Source organism: Cryptomeria japonica, chromosome 1 (genome assembly GCF_030272615.1).
Source record: "Cryptomeria japonica chromosome 1, Sugi_1.0, whole genome shotgun sequence".
NCBI lineage: Eukaryota > Viridiplantae > Streptophyta > Pinopsida > Cupressales > Cupressaceae > Cryptomeria > Cryptomeria japonica.
Genome location: NC_081405.1, coordinates 621,848,743 through 621,865,624, shown reverse-complemented (window position 1 = coordinate 621,865,624; position 16,882 = coordinate 621,848,743). Strand labels below are relative to the sequence as shown.

General features: G+C 36.6%; 1 protein-coding gene across 1 annotated transcript; it reads right to left on the bottom strand.

Moving 5' to 3' along the window:
- Positions 1 to 13,724: 13,724 nt before the first annotated feature.
- On the bottom strand, positions 13,725 to 16,623 carry LOC131070255 (GDSL esterase/lipase 6-like). The gene is made up of 5 exons (XM_058005764.2): positions 16,413 to 16,623; positions 14,818 to 14,939; positions 14,454 to 14,699; positions 14,064 to 14,319; positions 13,725 to 13,951 (listed from the first exon to the last, which is right to left on the bottom strand). Exons 1-5 carry the CDS (start codon positions 16,621 to 16,623, stop codon positions 13,725 to 13,727), a joined length of 1,062 nt encoding a protein of 353 aa, XP_057861747.2.
- Between the last annotated feature and the right edge of the window lie 259 nt (positions 16,624 to 16,882).

The following is a 16,882-nucleotide window of genomic DNA, read 5'->3' as shown; positions in this document are numbered from 1 at the left end:
CTTTTCTCTTAGTTTTATAAGCAATAAATATTCCTTCATCACATCTAGGATCAAAATTTCCAATAGAATCATCTCTTTTGATATAACACTTACTTCCAAAGATTATGAAATACTTAAGAGTAGGGGAATGACCAAACCATAATTCATAAGGTGTCTTACCAATATCTACTTTGATATGCACTCTGTTGAATGTATAAACCATTGTACTTACTACTTCTCTCCAGTAGATATGAGGAATATTAGCTTCTATCATCATGGTTTTGGCTGCATCCAAAATTGTTATGTTCTTTCTTTCCACAATGCCATTCTGCTGAGGTGTCTAAGGTGCAGATAACAGTATCCTAATGCCATTTTTCTCACAATAGTTGTTGAATTTATCGGATGCGAATTCACCACCTTGATCTGATCTCAGACACTTGATTTTCATCCCTATCTCTGTCTCAACCATAGCTTTAAATATCTTAAATTTATCAAAGTCTTTAGATTTCTCCTTTAGAAAAGGAACCCACATCATTCTAGAATAGTCATCAATGATTAACATGAAATATCTATCTCCTTGAAATCTTCTTGTATTATCAAGACCACATAGTTAAGTATGAATCATATCAAGAATGTCATTAGATTTATTAGGTATTCTCTTAAAATAATTTCTGATTTTCTTACCCATTTGAAATTCCTTACATACTGGATTATGAGGCTTCACAATCTTAGGTAAATCTCTAACTACCTTAGTTGAATTGATATTTACAATACAATAAAAATTTACATGGCCCAACCTCTTATGCGATAGCTGACTTTCATCAATATTTCCAATCAAACATGTCTTTTCACAATAGTTCAAATGAAAGATGTTACCTTGTCTATGTACCAGTTGCAATCTCCAATCCTAATTTGCTAAGGATTTTGCACTTTCCATCCTTGAATTGTAATTGAAATCCTCTATCTACCAACTATCCTATACTCAAAATATTATTCTTTAGACCTTAAACATAATAGAAATTATCAGTATTATGCTTACCATCCAATGAAATAGTTCATCTTCCTTTGATCATTGTTGGATTTTGCCAAGATCAAGGGCACAATGAAAAGCATAAAAGAGACAATAGAATGACAAGAACAAATTGTATTCTCATCAATATACAAAATGATCAACTGGATTAACCAATACAATGAATAGAGGCCTGCTTATATAGGCAAGGCCATATGGATGTATGAGCACACAAATATGACATGTGGCTCAATGAGAAACAAGGGTAGGTAGGAAATAGGTGTGGGTAGGTAGGAGAAATAATATAATATTCCACATGAGGTGGATCACCCACCGAAGGTGGAATTATCACTCCACAATAAGTGGATATGATAGTGTAATAACAAGATCAACACCATAAAAGGTGGAATTTCTCCTACACACACTATCCCAATGTGACACAAACACCCAAGTGTCTCATATCCAAACTACTATGAAATGCATTATCCTAAGTTAACTTAAGTAAGTGTAATAATATCCAAAGTGAATATTTATTTACACCAACACCCCCCCTTAAGTGCAACTTAGGGGAATGAAGACTCAAGTCAACAATGCAAGATGGGTCCCAGCTACAAGGCCATGATAGGTACCCATGTACACTATGCAAATGCAAGCAAAACTATGCAAAGCAATCTCTCACAAACGGAGAAAGGGAGAAAACCCAGTGGGAAAAAACTCCCCCCCAAAAGAGAGATGAATGTACAAAAGACTCTCAAAGAAGAAGGACAAAACCTCAAAGAGGAAAAATTCCCCCCCATAAGAGAGAAAGGAGAAGTCAGCTGACCCCCCCTAATGACACATCCCGCACCCCCAAGAGAGCTCGCAACTGCTAGAACTTACTCTCAGTGAAAGGTTTGGTGAATATGTCAGCAACCTACTTTGCTGTAGGACAATACTGCAAATCAATGACCTGCTCTTGGATGAGCTCTCGGATATAGTGCATATGAATCTCGATGTGTTTGGTCCGCTGGTGCTGGACTGGGTTCTTCGAGATCGCAATGGCACTCTGATTGTCACAATGTAGAACTGTCGGCTGTGGAGTGGTGAAACCAAACTCTGTGAGAATCTGCTAGAGCCAAATGGTCTCAATTGCTATGTTAACAGCGCCTCGATACTCAGCCTCAGTCGAAGAAAGAGGAATAGCATGTTGCTTCTTGCTCTGCCAACAAATGGGGCCCAAACCAAGGTGAAAACTGTAACCAGAAGTAGACTTACGATCAACTAGATCGCCAACCCAATCGGAGTCTATGTAACCAACCAAGCAAAGTCCTGTGCCTGCTGCATAGTGAATCCCATAGTGAGGTGTACCCTGGATGTAATGTAGAATGCGTTTGGCGGCTTTCCAATGAGGCTCATGTGGTTCCTGCATGAAGCGAGAAACCATGCCAACTGCAAATGAAATATCAGGGCGTGTATGAGTCAAGTAGATGAGACTACCCACAAGCTGACGATACAAAGTGGCATCAACTGGTGGAGAAGAACACTGAGCCTCAAGCTTGACTCCTGAAAGAAAGGGAGTCAGGGCAGGCTTACAATCAGCCATATGAAAGCATGCAAGAAGATCAAGAGCATACTTGGGCTATGATAGTGTAATCCCGGAAGATGACTGTGAAATCTCTATCCCGAGAAAGTAGTGCAAAAGACCCAAGTCAGTCATAGCAAATCTATCATGCAAAGCAGATTTGACCCTGCTAATGATGGATGAAGTACTCCCTGTAATGATCAAGTCATCAACATAGAGCACAAGTATCAAGTGAGAGTCATCCTATCACAAAATGTAGACATTTGGATCGGAATGACACTTGGTGAAACCTGCCAAGAGAAGAAAGGAATCCATCTTGGCATACCAAGCCCTGGGGGCCTGCTTAAGGCCATAGAGAGATTTCCTTAGTCTGCAAACCAAGGAAGTATCCTGGATGAAACCCTGTGGCTGCTCCATATAAATCTCCTCATCAAGGTCACCATGAAGAAAGGAACTCTTCACATCCATCTGATGTATAGCCCAACCATGAGCTACAGCAATAGCAAGTGTCAAACGAATGGAGTTCATCTTGGCAACGGGTGCAAAGGTCTCAGTATAGTCAACACCTGCAACCTGCGAGAAACCTTTTGTAACAAGCCAAGCCTTATACTTATCCACACTACCATCCACTACAAACTTGGTTTGATAGATCCACTTACATCAAACAATCTTTCTCCCCTTAGGGAGATGGACTAGATCCCATGTGTTGTTCCTCATCAAGGAACTATACTCTTCCTCCATAGCTTTGTCCCACTCAAGAACCCCTGATGCTTCCCTAAATGTCTGTGGATCGGAAGCGGTAGCAATGAATGCATGTGGAAGATCCTGATGTTGTGATCGAGTTCTCCGTGTATCCGAAGGATCCCCAACAAGAGAACCCGTGGACTCAAGTGTCTGTCGAGCCCAATGAGGTCTAGGTGGAGGTGGAGAACGAGGCTCCTCAACTGCAAGTGGACCCTGCGGAGGTATAACCCTACGAGTTGGAGTTGAGGGAGTCTCATCATCTGAATCACTAACATCACTATCCACAAAGGAGGAAGGTGGAGGAGGTAGAGAGGCTAAGCTAGGAGAGCTTTCCTCAAAGTGAACACTCCTCTCAATGAATACCTCATGTGTCTTTGGATCCATCAATCTGTATGCCTTAACACCCTCAGGATATCCAACAAATATGCAAGGTCGACTCTGAGGTTCCAATGCCTTGCGTTTCTGTGGAGGTATGCGAGCCCATGCTGGACACCCAAAGACTCTGAAATGTCTCACAATCGGTTTCCTACTAGCCCAAGCTTCAAAAGGAGTAATACCTTGTAAAGATTTATGAGGAACCCGATTCTGGATGTGTGTGGCACAACTGATAGCCTCAGCCCAAAAGGCAGGATCAAGAGAACGTGCATGAATCATACAACTAGCCATTTCTTTGAGAGTTCGATTCTTGCATTCTGCAACCCCGTTCTACTGTGGAGTGTATGCAACAGAATGCTGAAGATCAATCCCCTCAAATGTACAAAAATCCTCAAGTCTCTTGTTCACATATTCCCTTCCATTATCTGTGCGAAGAATCTTGACCACTTTCCCTTATTGCTTCTCCACACGAGTCTTGAAGTCTTGAAATCTGTCAAATACTTCACTCTTATGAATGAGAAAGTAGACCCAAGTGAAGCGGGAGTAGTCATCAATGAAGGTAAGAACATAGCGGGCCTTACTAAATGAAGGTGCTGGAAATGGACTTGCTACATCACTGTGAATAGGTTGAAGAACTTCCAAAGCTCTCCAAGTTTTCTCTTTATCAAACTTCTCTTCGGGATGCTTGCCCATGGAACAACCTGAACATACATCCTCTGAAAAACTGATTCGAGGAAGACCTGTGACCATGTATTTAGTGCTTAGCTGCTGAAGATAGCGATAGTTGAGGTGACCAAACCGCTCATGCCATAGCTTACTTTCTGAATTTGAATGAGTAAGCAAGGCCCTAGAAGGTGAACTTGGCACAAAGTGGGAGAATGAATAAAGTCTAGAGTTGTCATTGACTTGTCCCACGGCTACCAAGGCATCATCATCAAGTTCCTTTACCACAACTGAATCTGGTGTAAACTCAACTTTTTTTCCATTTCCATAGTGAGTGATTTGGTAGATGGAGAGAAGGTTGGTAGACAAGTTAGGAACATAGAGAACATTCTCAAATGTTCCATCATCCATGTCAACTGAACCTTTCCTTTCAACCTCTACTTGTGTTTTATCACCTATGTAAATGTGAGGTACCTTAGATGGCTCCAATGAAGAAAACTGCTCCTTTGTAGAACCCATGTGATATGAGGCACCTGAGTCAAGTATCCATTGCTGTGAAGAACCTGTTGTAGCCACAAATGCTTGCCCTTTTCCCTTAGACTGTGAGGAAGAGGAAGGAGTTGAATCCTTCTTTGTGTAGGCAGATGGCAAGTTGATGTTGTTTTTCTTGAGAAGATTGGTTAACTCATCAACTTGCTTTGCGTGGCATCGATGCTCATCATGACCATACTTTTTGCAATATGCACAAGTTGGTTTATCCTTCTTAGGTGGTGTCCCCTTCTTGGAAGAGGATTGAAAATTGCCTTGTGATGGAGAGGATGATTGTCCCTTTTCCTGGTGTGGTTGAGACTTAGATTGCTTCTTCTTCGTGTTGGAATCTTTGCCTTGACTTCCTTGATTTCCTTGATTTTCTACCAAAGCCTTGGACTTTGAAGACTTGAGAAACCCCATGTTCAAGAACTTAGATTGTTCCAATATCAACATTTCTGTGAAAGCATCAAATGAAGGCATAACATAAGAACTCCCCACTGTCAAACGATGAGTTTGGAAGCTAGATACAAATGCTGCATATTCTGGTGCAAGCTTGTCCAACAAGTTGAATATCAATTGAGCATCCTTCTTGTCAATTCCACAATCCTTTAGCTTTGCTCTTAGCTCATTTGCTTTGGTTACATAATCTTGGATTGTATCAAAATTCTTGGGATCTAAGTTGGTGAGCTCATTATCAATCTGATAGCCTTTGATTTCATCAACTTGTCCATACAATTTTTGAAACATATCCCAAGCCTCTTTAATTGTTTTACACTTCTCAATGTGGAAAATGAGGTCATCTGATACATACTTGCGTAAGGTTCCAAGAGCTATGCAATTCTTTGTGAGCCATTCTAATTGAGCATTTGGATCAGCCTTAGGATTAGGTGGTGCTATTATTGTTCCATCTATGTAGTGTGTGAGACCCTTTTCCATTAGTTTACTCCATACTTTAATTTTCCATGATGCATAATTATGTGGAGTTAATGGTGGAAACTTATTAGGACTCATTGCAACAAGAATGGAAAGAGCACAAAGAGAGGCACAATCACACAAGACACCCCCCCAAATTCACTCAATCAAAGAACCCCCCCCCCTAAATGTGATGATTTTGGCACTTTATAAGTAGTGCGTATATAATGGGCCACTTGCAAAAAATGGCAAAGTGGACTTCTGATTTACAATTTTACAACTGCCTCAATAAGGCCAAAAGAGTCTCAAACTATTAATGCAAGAGATCTAACTAAGATCCAAGCAATTTACAAGTACCTAATAGGCCAAATAAGACCAATATTTGAAAGCAAATTTTTCACTCAAAATCTCTAAAATCTGATCATAGATTCTGAAAGTAGACAAAAAAATGAGCACTTTCAAAAAAAACGGCACCTGAAAAGGAGGTCGTATGAGCTCAAACGAGGCCTTTGAAGTTGAAGAATTGAGGATTGGACAGGTACAGCTAAGAGAATCCAAAAATTCTGAAAAAACTGTGCACCAAAATTAGAAAACAACCACACCACTGCGAAGATCATGAAATTTTAGCCCATTTCAAAAAAAATTGCACCAAAAAAGGAGCAAAAATGAGCAAGATATGGCCTTTCAAAGTTGGACTGCAAAACTGAAAAGCTCAATGGAGAGGGGTCAAAAAATTTTCAAAAAGTGTTGATGTGGCGCTAACGTCAGCAAGTCACTGTGTTAAATTTGACGGCCGTATGACCGTCGCAAAAACTTCACCTCCCTGTTGAATGGGCGTCCGTACTGTACGGACTGCCTACTGTGCGGCTGACTGTGCAGGCCGTATGGATGACGCGGCACTGTACGGATGCTTGCGTGTCTCTGTGACTGGGCGGACCGTACAATCGAGGTGGCATAGTACGTGGCATACGGAGGTGACTGTTTTCGAGCCACGTGGCAGTTGTGTGTTGACGGGACTCCTACGTGGCGTTGCCGGAAGACTGGGCGGCGCCAGGAGTCTTTGGCCAGTGGAGGTAGGTACCGGACCCGATGACCGGCGGACGCCGGGAGTCTGTGCGATGCCGGAGCCAGTGGATGGGGGAGGCGCCGGCGTTTGGAGATCCCGGCGTGGGCGGCGGCGACGGCGGATTTCGGCGGTGACCGGTGGCCACGGACGGCGAGTTGCGGCAGTCTACGGGTACAGGTTGCCTGTGGCGGGTGCTGGACGCGACAGAGTATGGTTGGCGATACCTGCACGCAGAGAAATACAGGTACGGGGGGGTCTGCAGACCCCCAAACAAATTTTTCCTTTTTTTTTTTTTTAAATTTTTTTTTTTAATTTTTTTTCGAAATTCTTCTTTTTTTTCCGAAAAAAAATAAATTTTTTTTTTTTTTTTTTGGAAAAATCCGAAATCCATACGAAAAATAGGCAAAATTGAGAAAAAAAAATTTCTCACCAAAATAGGTCGACTTTATAGTTGAAATTTATGGAAATGGCCTCCTGGATTCAACGATGATGTTCAAATCGCTGTATGAAGCCCCCAAAAAATGAAGATACCCAAATCCGAAAGTAGAAGCCTTCCACGATATCTCCAAAAACTGATCAACAAAGCCCCCAAAGCTCTGATACCATGTTGGATTTTGCCAAGATCAAGGGCACAATGAAAAACATAAAAGAGACAATAGAATGACAAGAACAAATTGTATTCTCATCAATATACAAAATGATCAACCGGATTAACCAATACAATGAATAGAGGCCTTCTTATATAGGCAAGGCCATATGGATGTATGAGCACACAAATATGACATGTGGCTCAATGAGAAACAAGGGTAGGTAGGAAATAGGTGTGGGTAGGTAGGAGAAATAATATAATATTCCACATGAGGTGGATCACCCACTGAAGGTGGAATTATCACTCCACAATAAGTGGATATGATAGTGTAATAACAAGATCAACACCATAAAAGGTGGAATTTCTCCTACACACACTATCCCAATGTGACACAAACACCCAAGTGTCTCATATCCAAACTACTATGAAATGCATTATCCTAAGTTAACTTAAGTAAGTGTAATAATATCCAAAGTGAATATTTATTTACACCAACAATCATGCATGCTTTGTTATTACCAAATTTGACTTGACCACCATCAAATTCTTGTAGGTTTAGAAACTTTGTTTTGTCTCCTAACATATGATGAAAACATCCACTATCTATTACCCATTTATCTTTGTCTTCAACTTTTTCTAGAAGGGCCTTTTCCTCATTTTTGATAACTGATTCTGGATCATCTTCCTCTGTAGCAAAAAATACCCAGTCTCTTTCATTATTGGATCCACTAGCTGAATCTTCTGCTAGTTCTTCCTCTGAGTCATCAATTACTCTTTCCACGTCAGCATAGTAGCATGATTTGTTTTTGTTTCTCTTGTACTTATATTTGATCTGATATTCAGGGTGAGGCTTGAAAGATCTTCTTTTGCTTTCTTCCAATTTTTAACTCCTTTCAGGACATCTAGATGCAAAATGACCTATCTTATTACATGCAAAGCATTTGAAAGGAGATTTTCCTTCATACTTACTTGCTTTCGAACCTTTAGGTATCCTTCTGGAAAATATTGATTCAAGTTTCTCAAGCTCTTCATATTCTTTCCTAATCTCTTCCAATTCCTTTGTATACAAAACTTTCCAATTTTGTTTGTCAGTTGATGATGTAGATTCCTTAAATGCAGTATCAATCTTTGTAGCTCCTGGAGGACCAAATTCTTCATGTACAAAAGTAGATATCTTCCCAACAAGAGTATCTCTATTGACAGAATAATTAGGCATGGTTCTTAGCTCATTAATTGCAGTTACCTTCATCTTATATGTTGATGAAAAAACCCTTAATACTTTTGAAACAATCTCTTGCTCGCTCAAAGATCCACTACAACACTGAATTCCTAATACAATTTCATTTACCCTTTTCATGAATGCAGAAACTCTTTCATCTTCCTCCCTATTTAAGTTTTAAACTCTTACCAGGTAACATTCAAGTTTTGCAATTTCAATAGTAGGATCACCTTCATTCAAACTCTCCAACATGTCCCATATATCTTTTGCTGATGTTTTGCCGTTAATAGGTTCTTTTTCTATTCCCATTGTTACCCAAAATAAGGCTTTATTTTTAAGTACAAGAATTAATTTCAACTTCCAATCATAATAATTGAAAGTTGTTAGAGGTTGTATAAGCACATTAGAATCTATGATACTATAATTAGATACATTGTTTTCTAGAATGTGAAAAGAACCTTAGAAATGCATTCAAGGGTGAAGTGAAGGAATAACACAATATAGAAGCACTTCTTTAAGGAAGTGTAAAAATAGAGCACACGCAACACCTCCTTGATTATCATTTCCCCCCTCCCCTTATTTTGGGACTTTATACAAGGAGTGCATGAACTAAGACAAACAAAGGCACAAATTGGCACTTTATAATGAGAGTGCAATAGTATGTATGTTGGATGTTTGGCAAAATAATATGCACTTTTGTGAAAAACAACACTAAAATTTGAGTTGCCTAGCAAAAGTTATGTGGGTTAAAAAAAATTCTCCTTTGCTAATATTTCCCCTTCTTGCAAAAAAAAATTTATAGAATTTTATTTTTGGACTGGTATAAGCCCCATTGGGTTGGAAATAACCAAGCGATAAAATCCCATGTGAACAAGGGATAATAAAAAGGTGAGGTTGCCCCTCCTATTTTCTTTTAGCACCCCCCAAGTTTATTATGTAATCAAATGCAACCAGAAAAATGGTGGAATAGTGCTCTCTATTCTCCAATTTAAATTGACCGCCATCGTCCAAACCTTTCCCTAGATGTGGTCATCTCTGTGTGTATGGAGGATAGCTAAAACTCCTGACTGTGCTCCCACACTATTTCTCTTCATGGCTCTCAGTCATGCCAATGCGACTAGCTGCAGCCAAACATGGAGGAAACCCTTGCCTGTGTGGTGAGGCATGTAAGAAACCCTTGTTGGATTAGTTGAAGGGAATAGAATACTAGGAGATGGGGGTGAATCAGTATTCCCACAAATTGTGAATCTTTCTCCAAATATTAAAACTATTGTTCATATATCAAACTCATCAATTATGCATATCAAACATGAAATAGAAAATGTAGAATAAACATGAAAACGGCCACCAAAGGAACACTGGATTTAATACATGGAAAACCCAAATGGGAAAAACCATAGAGAGTGTTAACTCTAAAGAGAATATAACTTGCAATATTGTGTTTTACTAATGGTGGCTCATTTTCAGGTGTCTCATTGTCAAATTACAAAAATAGCTCAATATTGGATTGCTCATCGCAAGATTTAAAAATTGGTTGACTATTGAAATACTCACTACAATAGGTATGATTTAATTGAAGAAAGTTGCATCTTCAAGTGCATGAGATTAATTTCAAGTTAAGATGCGATTACAATTCACACACCCTATTGCAGATCTGGTGAAAGATCTCTGTACAATTATCCTCAAGCATTTATAATAGATTTGGTGAAGGATTAATGCAATACTCTCTGCACTTTGATTTAGCACCAATTTCCTTCACTATTTTTAACTCGTACTTCACGCTCTATTACTTGCATCTTGTTCATTTTCACACACACTATCATTATCATCATGCACTTCTACATATATACCAAAAAGCTTACACATCGGGATAATATGTCGGCCTCAATCAATACATTATCTAATAAAGCCTTAAACATGATCATCATAACCAATTTGAACTCCGCAAAATATCTACATGCTTGCCTTTACACAAATTTTTCACGGATGCATATACCTTAATTACAAGAATAGGACAGGGGTCATCAAGAACCATAGATACTAACCCATAAACACAAAAATAGCAACTTCAAACATAACAATTCCAAACTCCAAAAAGCATACCATAGATACCAAACTGTGAGACATGAAGAGATACATTTGTCATAACCAAAAATAGTTGATATCGGAACACACAATAGATACTAGACCAAACTAAGCACAACTAAAAATTTCTAGAGATAAGGATCTTACAAAATGAATCCATTAGATCAACTACATCTTAGTTTATCACATTCCATATCAAAACCTGAATGTGCATCAACTTCTCATAGCAAAAAGTCCACACACCAACTGCTCACAACACTACATACAACATCTGGACCAAACTGGATAACTGGTTTGACATCAATATACTACATATACCATCCACACAAAATCTAATAACTAGTTTGACATCAATGACAACAATATTCACACAATTCTAACAACCCTCACATCGTGTTGTCCCTTCTTTCAATGTTGCCTCCGTTCATGCTAAGTCCCTCATGCTCCTTTGTGCCATTCCATCTCACATCAATACATAGGCATCATTTGTGGATTCGACTCTTCACTTAAACAACCCTCACATTGCCCTAATAGCATGTACAAACCCTGGAATAAAATAGATTGAAATAAGCACAAGATTACATAAAATTGAGAAAAGTCAACCAAGTAAAAAAATTGGAAAAGGAGAGTACATATAGCTAGAGTGATTGGGTTGAATTAGAAGTTGAACCCAACACTCAATGTGTAGTGGTAAGTTGCCTCCCACTAAACTAGCATGAGGTGTCGAAACTAAGTCGATACCTCTCTAATCAACTCCTAAATGATCTTGACAACTTGCATGAACAAGTGTCAGGTAGATATAGACGAATAAGTAGGCTTAAGTAAGCCTAAGTGTAAATAAATAAAATAAACTAACATATTGATTTTCATGACAATCAACTAGAATACACTTACACATCCAGGTCTCAAAATATTCAGCATTAGCCCTGGCAATCATGCAGTACAACAACACAATCATATTTGTAACATCTTCTCTGAATAATTTAGTTTTAATTTGGGAGGGTAACTTAGATTTTCCTCTCCATACCACCTTCATCCAACCTTGAGCTATATGAGAGAGACACTAGTCAACTCGATTGTGAAAGAATTCCCAACTCATTTTCAAAGAAATTTTTACATATTTCTCTCTTAGATAACTACAATTATTGTATTACAACATCTGCATCAATCCCAACTACTATAGATTAGTCTAGACATTAGATTTGATGGAAGTCAGAATGATAATTTTGAGCACATGTAGGAATTAAATTAGGGAAAGAAAAGGTAGGAGGATAACCTTGACCTTGCAAGAGTTTGTTGTCCATGATTTTTTGTGTAATCGGAGAATTTATTTGGCTCTAAAATCTTCTTTTATTGTCATGCAAGGTAAGGTCCCCAAGTTTGATATCTTTTATGTTTTCCATGTGGCTTTCTTTTGGGCATGTGGTTTTTTATTTCATTTGGACGAAAAGAAAGAAGATTAGGGCTTCAAGAATCAGAGGATGAAAATAATTTGAAAATAAAGTAGTAGGGTTACAATGCAAATGAGTATTAATGAGCCCCAAAAATGAGCAACTCTTCACATTCATGAATAGATGCCTTAAATAATCTTAGAATACCAGAGAAAGTTGATAGCAGCTCTTTTCAAACCTGCCTCTTGGACACCTCCAAAAATATTGCTTGTCCTTCGCTCCACTGCAACATGCTATTGTTTTCAAATATGAATAGATCGAATGCAAAAGGTGATGGACGTATACACACCTCCAGCATTTAATTCATTAACTTGTGAATGTTATTTGTGTTCCCTCAAAGTTGTCGATATTGGGATGCCATTCTTTCCATTAAATGTTCCAATGCATAGTGCTTGATGACATCATCATAAGATATATTTTATAAAATTCTCCTTAATTCTTATGAAGTCAAGGCATCAACAAGATTTAGAACCATAGAGCATTTTGATATAATTGTATCAAGCATCAACAAGTTGATGTTTTGGTGCAATGAAAACTGTGTTTCTAACAATATATATTTGATTATAGAGAACCATAGTAACAAACATACTTTAAAATTTGGCTTCTCAAAGATGGTTTACTATATCTTATCAAAGAATTTATCTAAGAAATTATATATCTTTTTATATTAAAGTAAATATAAAAATTTCCCATCCCATATCTAAATTTATATATTTCAATGACATTGGTAATAGTATTAAAGTAGACAAAAACATATAATAGGAAACAATATAAGTTAAGATAATGGAAATATCATTGGAACTAAAATTGATTTTCATATATGTCTACCTTGTAATCTCACAATACAAAATGATTGTCATGATGTATATAATGGTGTTCAATGTTATTTAAACATCAATAGATAATGAATACATTTCAAATTTGTTTCACAAAAAAGAAACAAAAAATATATGAAACTATAAAATTTATAGAATTGAAAGAATATTATGATGTATATAATAATGTTCATTATCATTCAAACAACAATAAAACAATAATATAGTTGAAATTTGATCATTACAATTTTATCCATTTGTAATATTAAAAAATTTAATTAATAATTTGATCTATGCATTTTTCTTAACACAAATCAAGAGAAAAATTACCAAAATAACATTTTCAATTTAAAAAAGAAAGATTAATGACATTTTAAAAATTTTATATAAAAAAAAAATAATAGACTATAATATTGCAGACCAAATTATTTAATTATATAAAATAATTGTCTAAATAAATAAAATAAATTTTATGTAATAGATATATTAATATAAATCGTTTATTAATAGAAATTAAAAATAGACATGGTCTTGAAATGCAGCTTCTTTTTATTCAACCCTAGTAACAAATATTGTGTACTAGACGGAGAAATGGACATACGCTATCAAAACCATTGTCCTTGAAGAGAATGAATCCCTCCCTCCTAATGATTTATTTAAATGACAACCATTATCTCTCAACTTTTAATCTCCTAATAAAGCTACTTTACTATGCAAATAACCTATCATTTTCCTGCCAATATTAGAGTAGAGAGATTGAACGGTTCCATAATAGAAGAATTTCCACTCCATATTTGGCTCGCAAAAATCTTAGCTGCTTTTTGTGTGGGATGAGTCCAGTCCCAAAATAAGTGCGTGTTTGGATGCTCACAATGTTCAGTTGTTTTTCCGCAAAGGACTTCCACTTTTAACTCTCCAGACCCACAGCATGCCTGTTTTGTCTCCGAAAATCCTACACCCCACATATTCCAGATATTAAACCCTAAATATATATGAACCAATTTAGCTAGCCAAAGAATACGATAAGTGCAATCCAAGAGTGATTAGGATGGACGAACTTATACCATGTGGTTCACCATTCTCAATCATATCCATCACATAAGAATAGGATTTAAAAATAATGATGGAAGCTCCATCTAAATTTTGATTCAAACGATTCACCAGGTCTCTCAACTCAATGTTATAGAACATAGTAACATAGTTCGCCAAATCGAAACATGCTCCAGGAGAAAAGGAATTTTTATATCTTGCCAAAGGAGTGCATCCGAGAGGAGGAACATCTACCACAAGGAATTTTCTTGCTCCAGATTTGTAAAGCTCCTAAGAAGTCACAGATTCCGAATGTAGTTATAGTGAAGCAAAATTCATCGTTCATCCAAAATACAGTAAAAGAAGTCATAAATCTATACTATTTTGTTCCATATGATGCCAAAACAAATTATTAGGAGACATACTGATATGTAGTGCTCATAGATTTTGTGAAGCTCTGCAATGATTGGTTCCTTTGGAGGTTGTCCGCCTAGCGTGTCGCTGAAGAAGGCCCCGAGGTCATTGCTCGCAGTTGAAATACAAAACAAGGAGTTGGCTATGAGGGACTTGGCATTCTTAGATCCATGTGGGTGCTTAGATCCTTTTGCTTTGATGAAGTTATTAGATAGCTTCTGAAATTGTTCTATTTGATGCCTTAAAGGCATAATATTCTGCATGAGGAAGACAATTCACGTAAGGCGTTGTAATTGCATGTAAAGCTTTCTTCTATAATTGCACTCATCTTAAATCTCGAATTTCGTAAGGAAATAGAATGCCAATAAGATCGACCTCTCGTTTCCCAGTTGAGTCGAGCAATCCACTCCCTGCAGATGCAAAATTGATTCCACGCGAAAATCTTCTTGACCGAGCTGAAAGAAATCGGCGGGGAGAACGTAACCCCAGATAGGTAGCTGCAACCACATTAACAATAAAAATTTGTTGTTTTATGAATTTTCCATTTCCATCAATGTAGCCTAGTCTTATGTTACTATTAGAAACAACGAAGGAAACGTGACGATACAATTAAATATATTAATTTTATTTTCTATTTTTTCATGGAAAGAATGAAGTTTATAATTTGCATTTTGCTAACCATGATCTATTTCAATAACTAGACTAGGCTACAATTATAATATGATGACTAGACAATTGCACTATACTATTATCAATTATTAGCAAGTGTATCTATTTCTTTCCACAGGCCTTCCAAACTTTCCAAAATTCAATGCATCAACCATTTTCATCACTAAATTTTACTCAAAAATAAAATTATAATTAACTAAATTTTTTTTATTTAATATGTAAGGTCTTAAAATTGCCATCAATTATAAACCTAAGGACAAAAGGCATTTATAGTCTAGAGTGAAGTATAATTTGACTCTATATAATAAATTCATTACCATTATTCATAAGACTTTCAAAACCTAGAAGAAAACTAATTGACATATACTTAACAAATCACAAGTCAACAAATAATACACAATTTGTGATATGCCATTACAAAACTCAATCTTTCTTTCTAATTAAATTAACCACCATGAATAAAAAGACTTTCAAAAGCTAAAAGAAAACTAACTCACATATACTTAACAAGTCACAATTCAATACATAATACACAATGTGTGAGATGACATTACAAAACTCAATCCTTAATATTATATGTTTTTATGATTTTTTTGAAGATTGTTCACATTTGTTGTAGCAAAAGATCTATCCACCACACTTTTTAAATTTCTCATTTCTATTTTGAAAACAATCTCTTGTACCACAATATTGTGTATAATAAGTATTAATCAACATTTTATAAATAATTATTTTACTTTATTATTTATAATTTTTTATTTCTTTGATATATAGAATCCAACTATTTGATCTACAATGAAAAAATATCATTAACTTTTTTTAGTTTTTTTGCTCCATAAAAGACTGAAACGGATATGTATTAGATTTAAAAGAAAATAAAAATAAAGAATTTCTGAACTATTTAAACAAAATATAATCTCAATTCACCTGAATCAACATCAACATTGTAAAACCAATTCTATCTACCTAAGTTCACAAGTCTGTAAGCAATGTATAAACTTACAAAACACTAACCATAATATAGACAGAAATCTTGTGAAAATTCTTCAAACTCTGCTTTAAGAATCCCCAACCGACTATGCTAAAATTGACTATGACCTACTCGTATAATTTTCTAAACCATTGTCTCTAAATGAATTCTATATTAGTAATGACAGATCAAAATGTGATCCGAAACTTTAAAAAATAACCAATCTAATAACTGCTTTTACAGATGCACTATTTGTTTCTGCGCACACAATTCAACATGAAGCTGATACTTTTTCTTTTGACATGTCTAAGAAACATTTTTCAATACGTACCTATATAATCAAAAGTAAGGAGCCCATCTGAAAATCGGCCGGTCGGTTTGGGAAAAGCGGAGATCCCATATGGTGTGATGTTCGCACGAAATTTAGCTTCTGGAATGAAATTATTGTTCCCAAAATCCGCTAGTGAGTCCCCAAAAATAAACATTGCAGGCGCATATGGAGCTGCATCAGCATCCACTACACCAACGCTAATACAACACATGAAGATCCACCCTAACCCTAATAAATTAAGCATTGGATTGTATATTCTAACTACCTCCATTCTGCACAACAATCTTCAAGTGGATGACTTATGGGAGTTTCAGGCCTCTTTCATCCCTCTATCCACCAATGCCAACTCCTTTGACAATGGGTAGAGGAAACCTGAAGCAATTCCACTTCAGCAATAGGAAGGAGCTCAACTATTTATATCCGTAATCATGCAGTACTACCATTATAATATTACAAGCCCGACAAAAAGC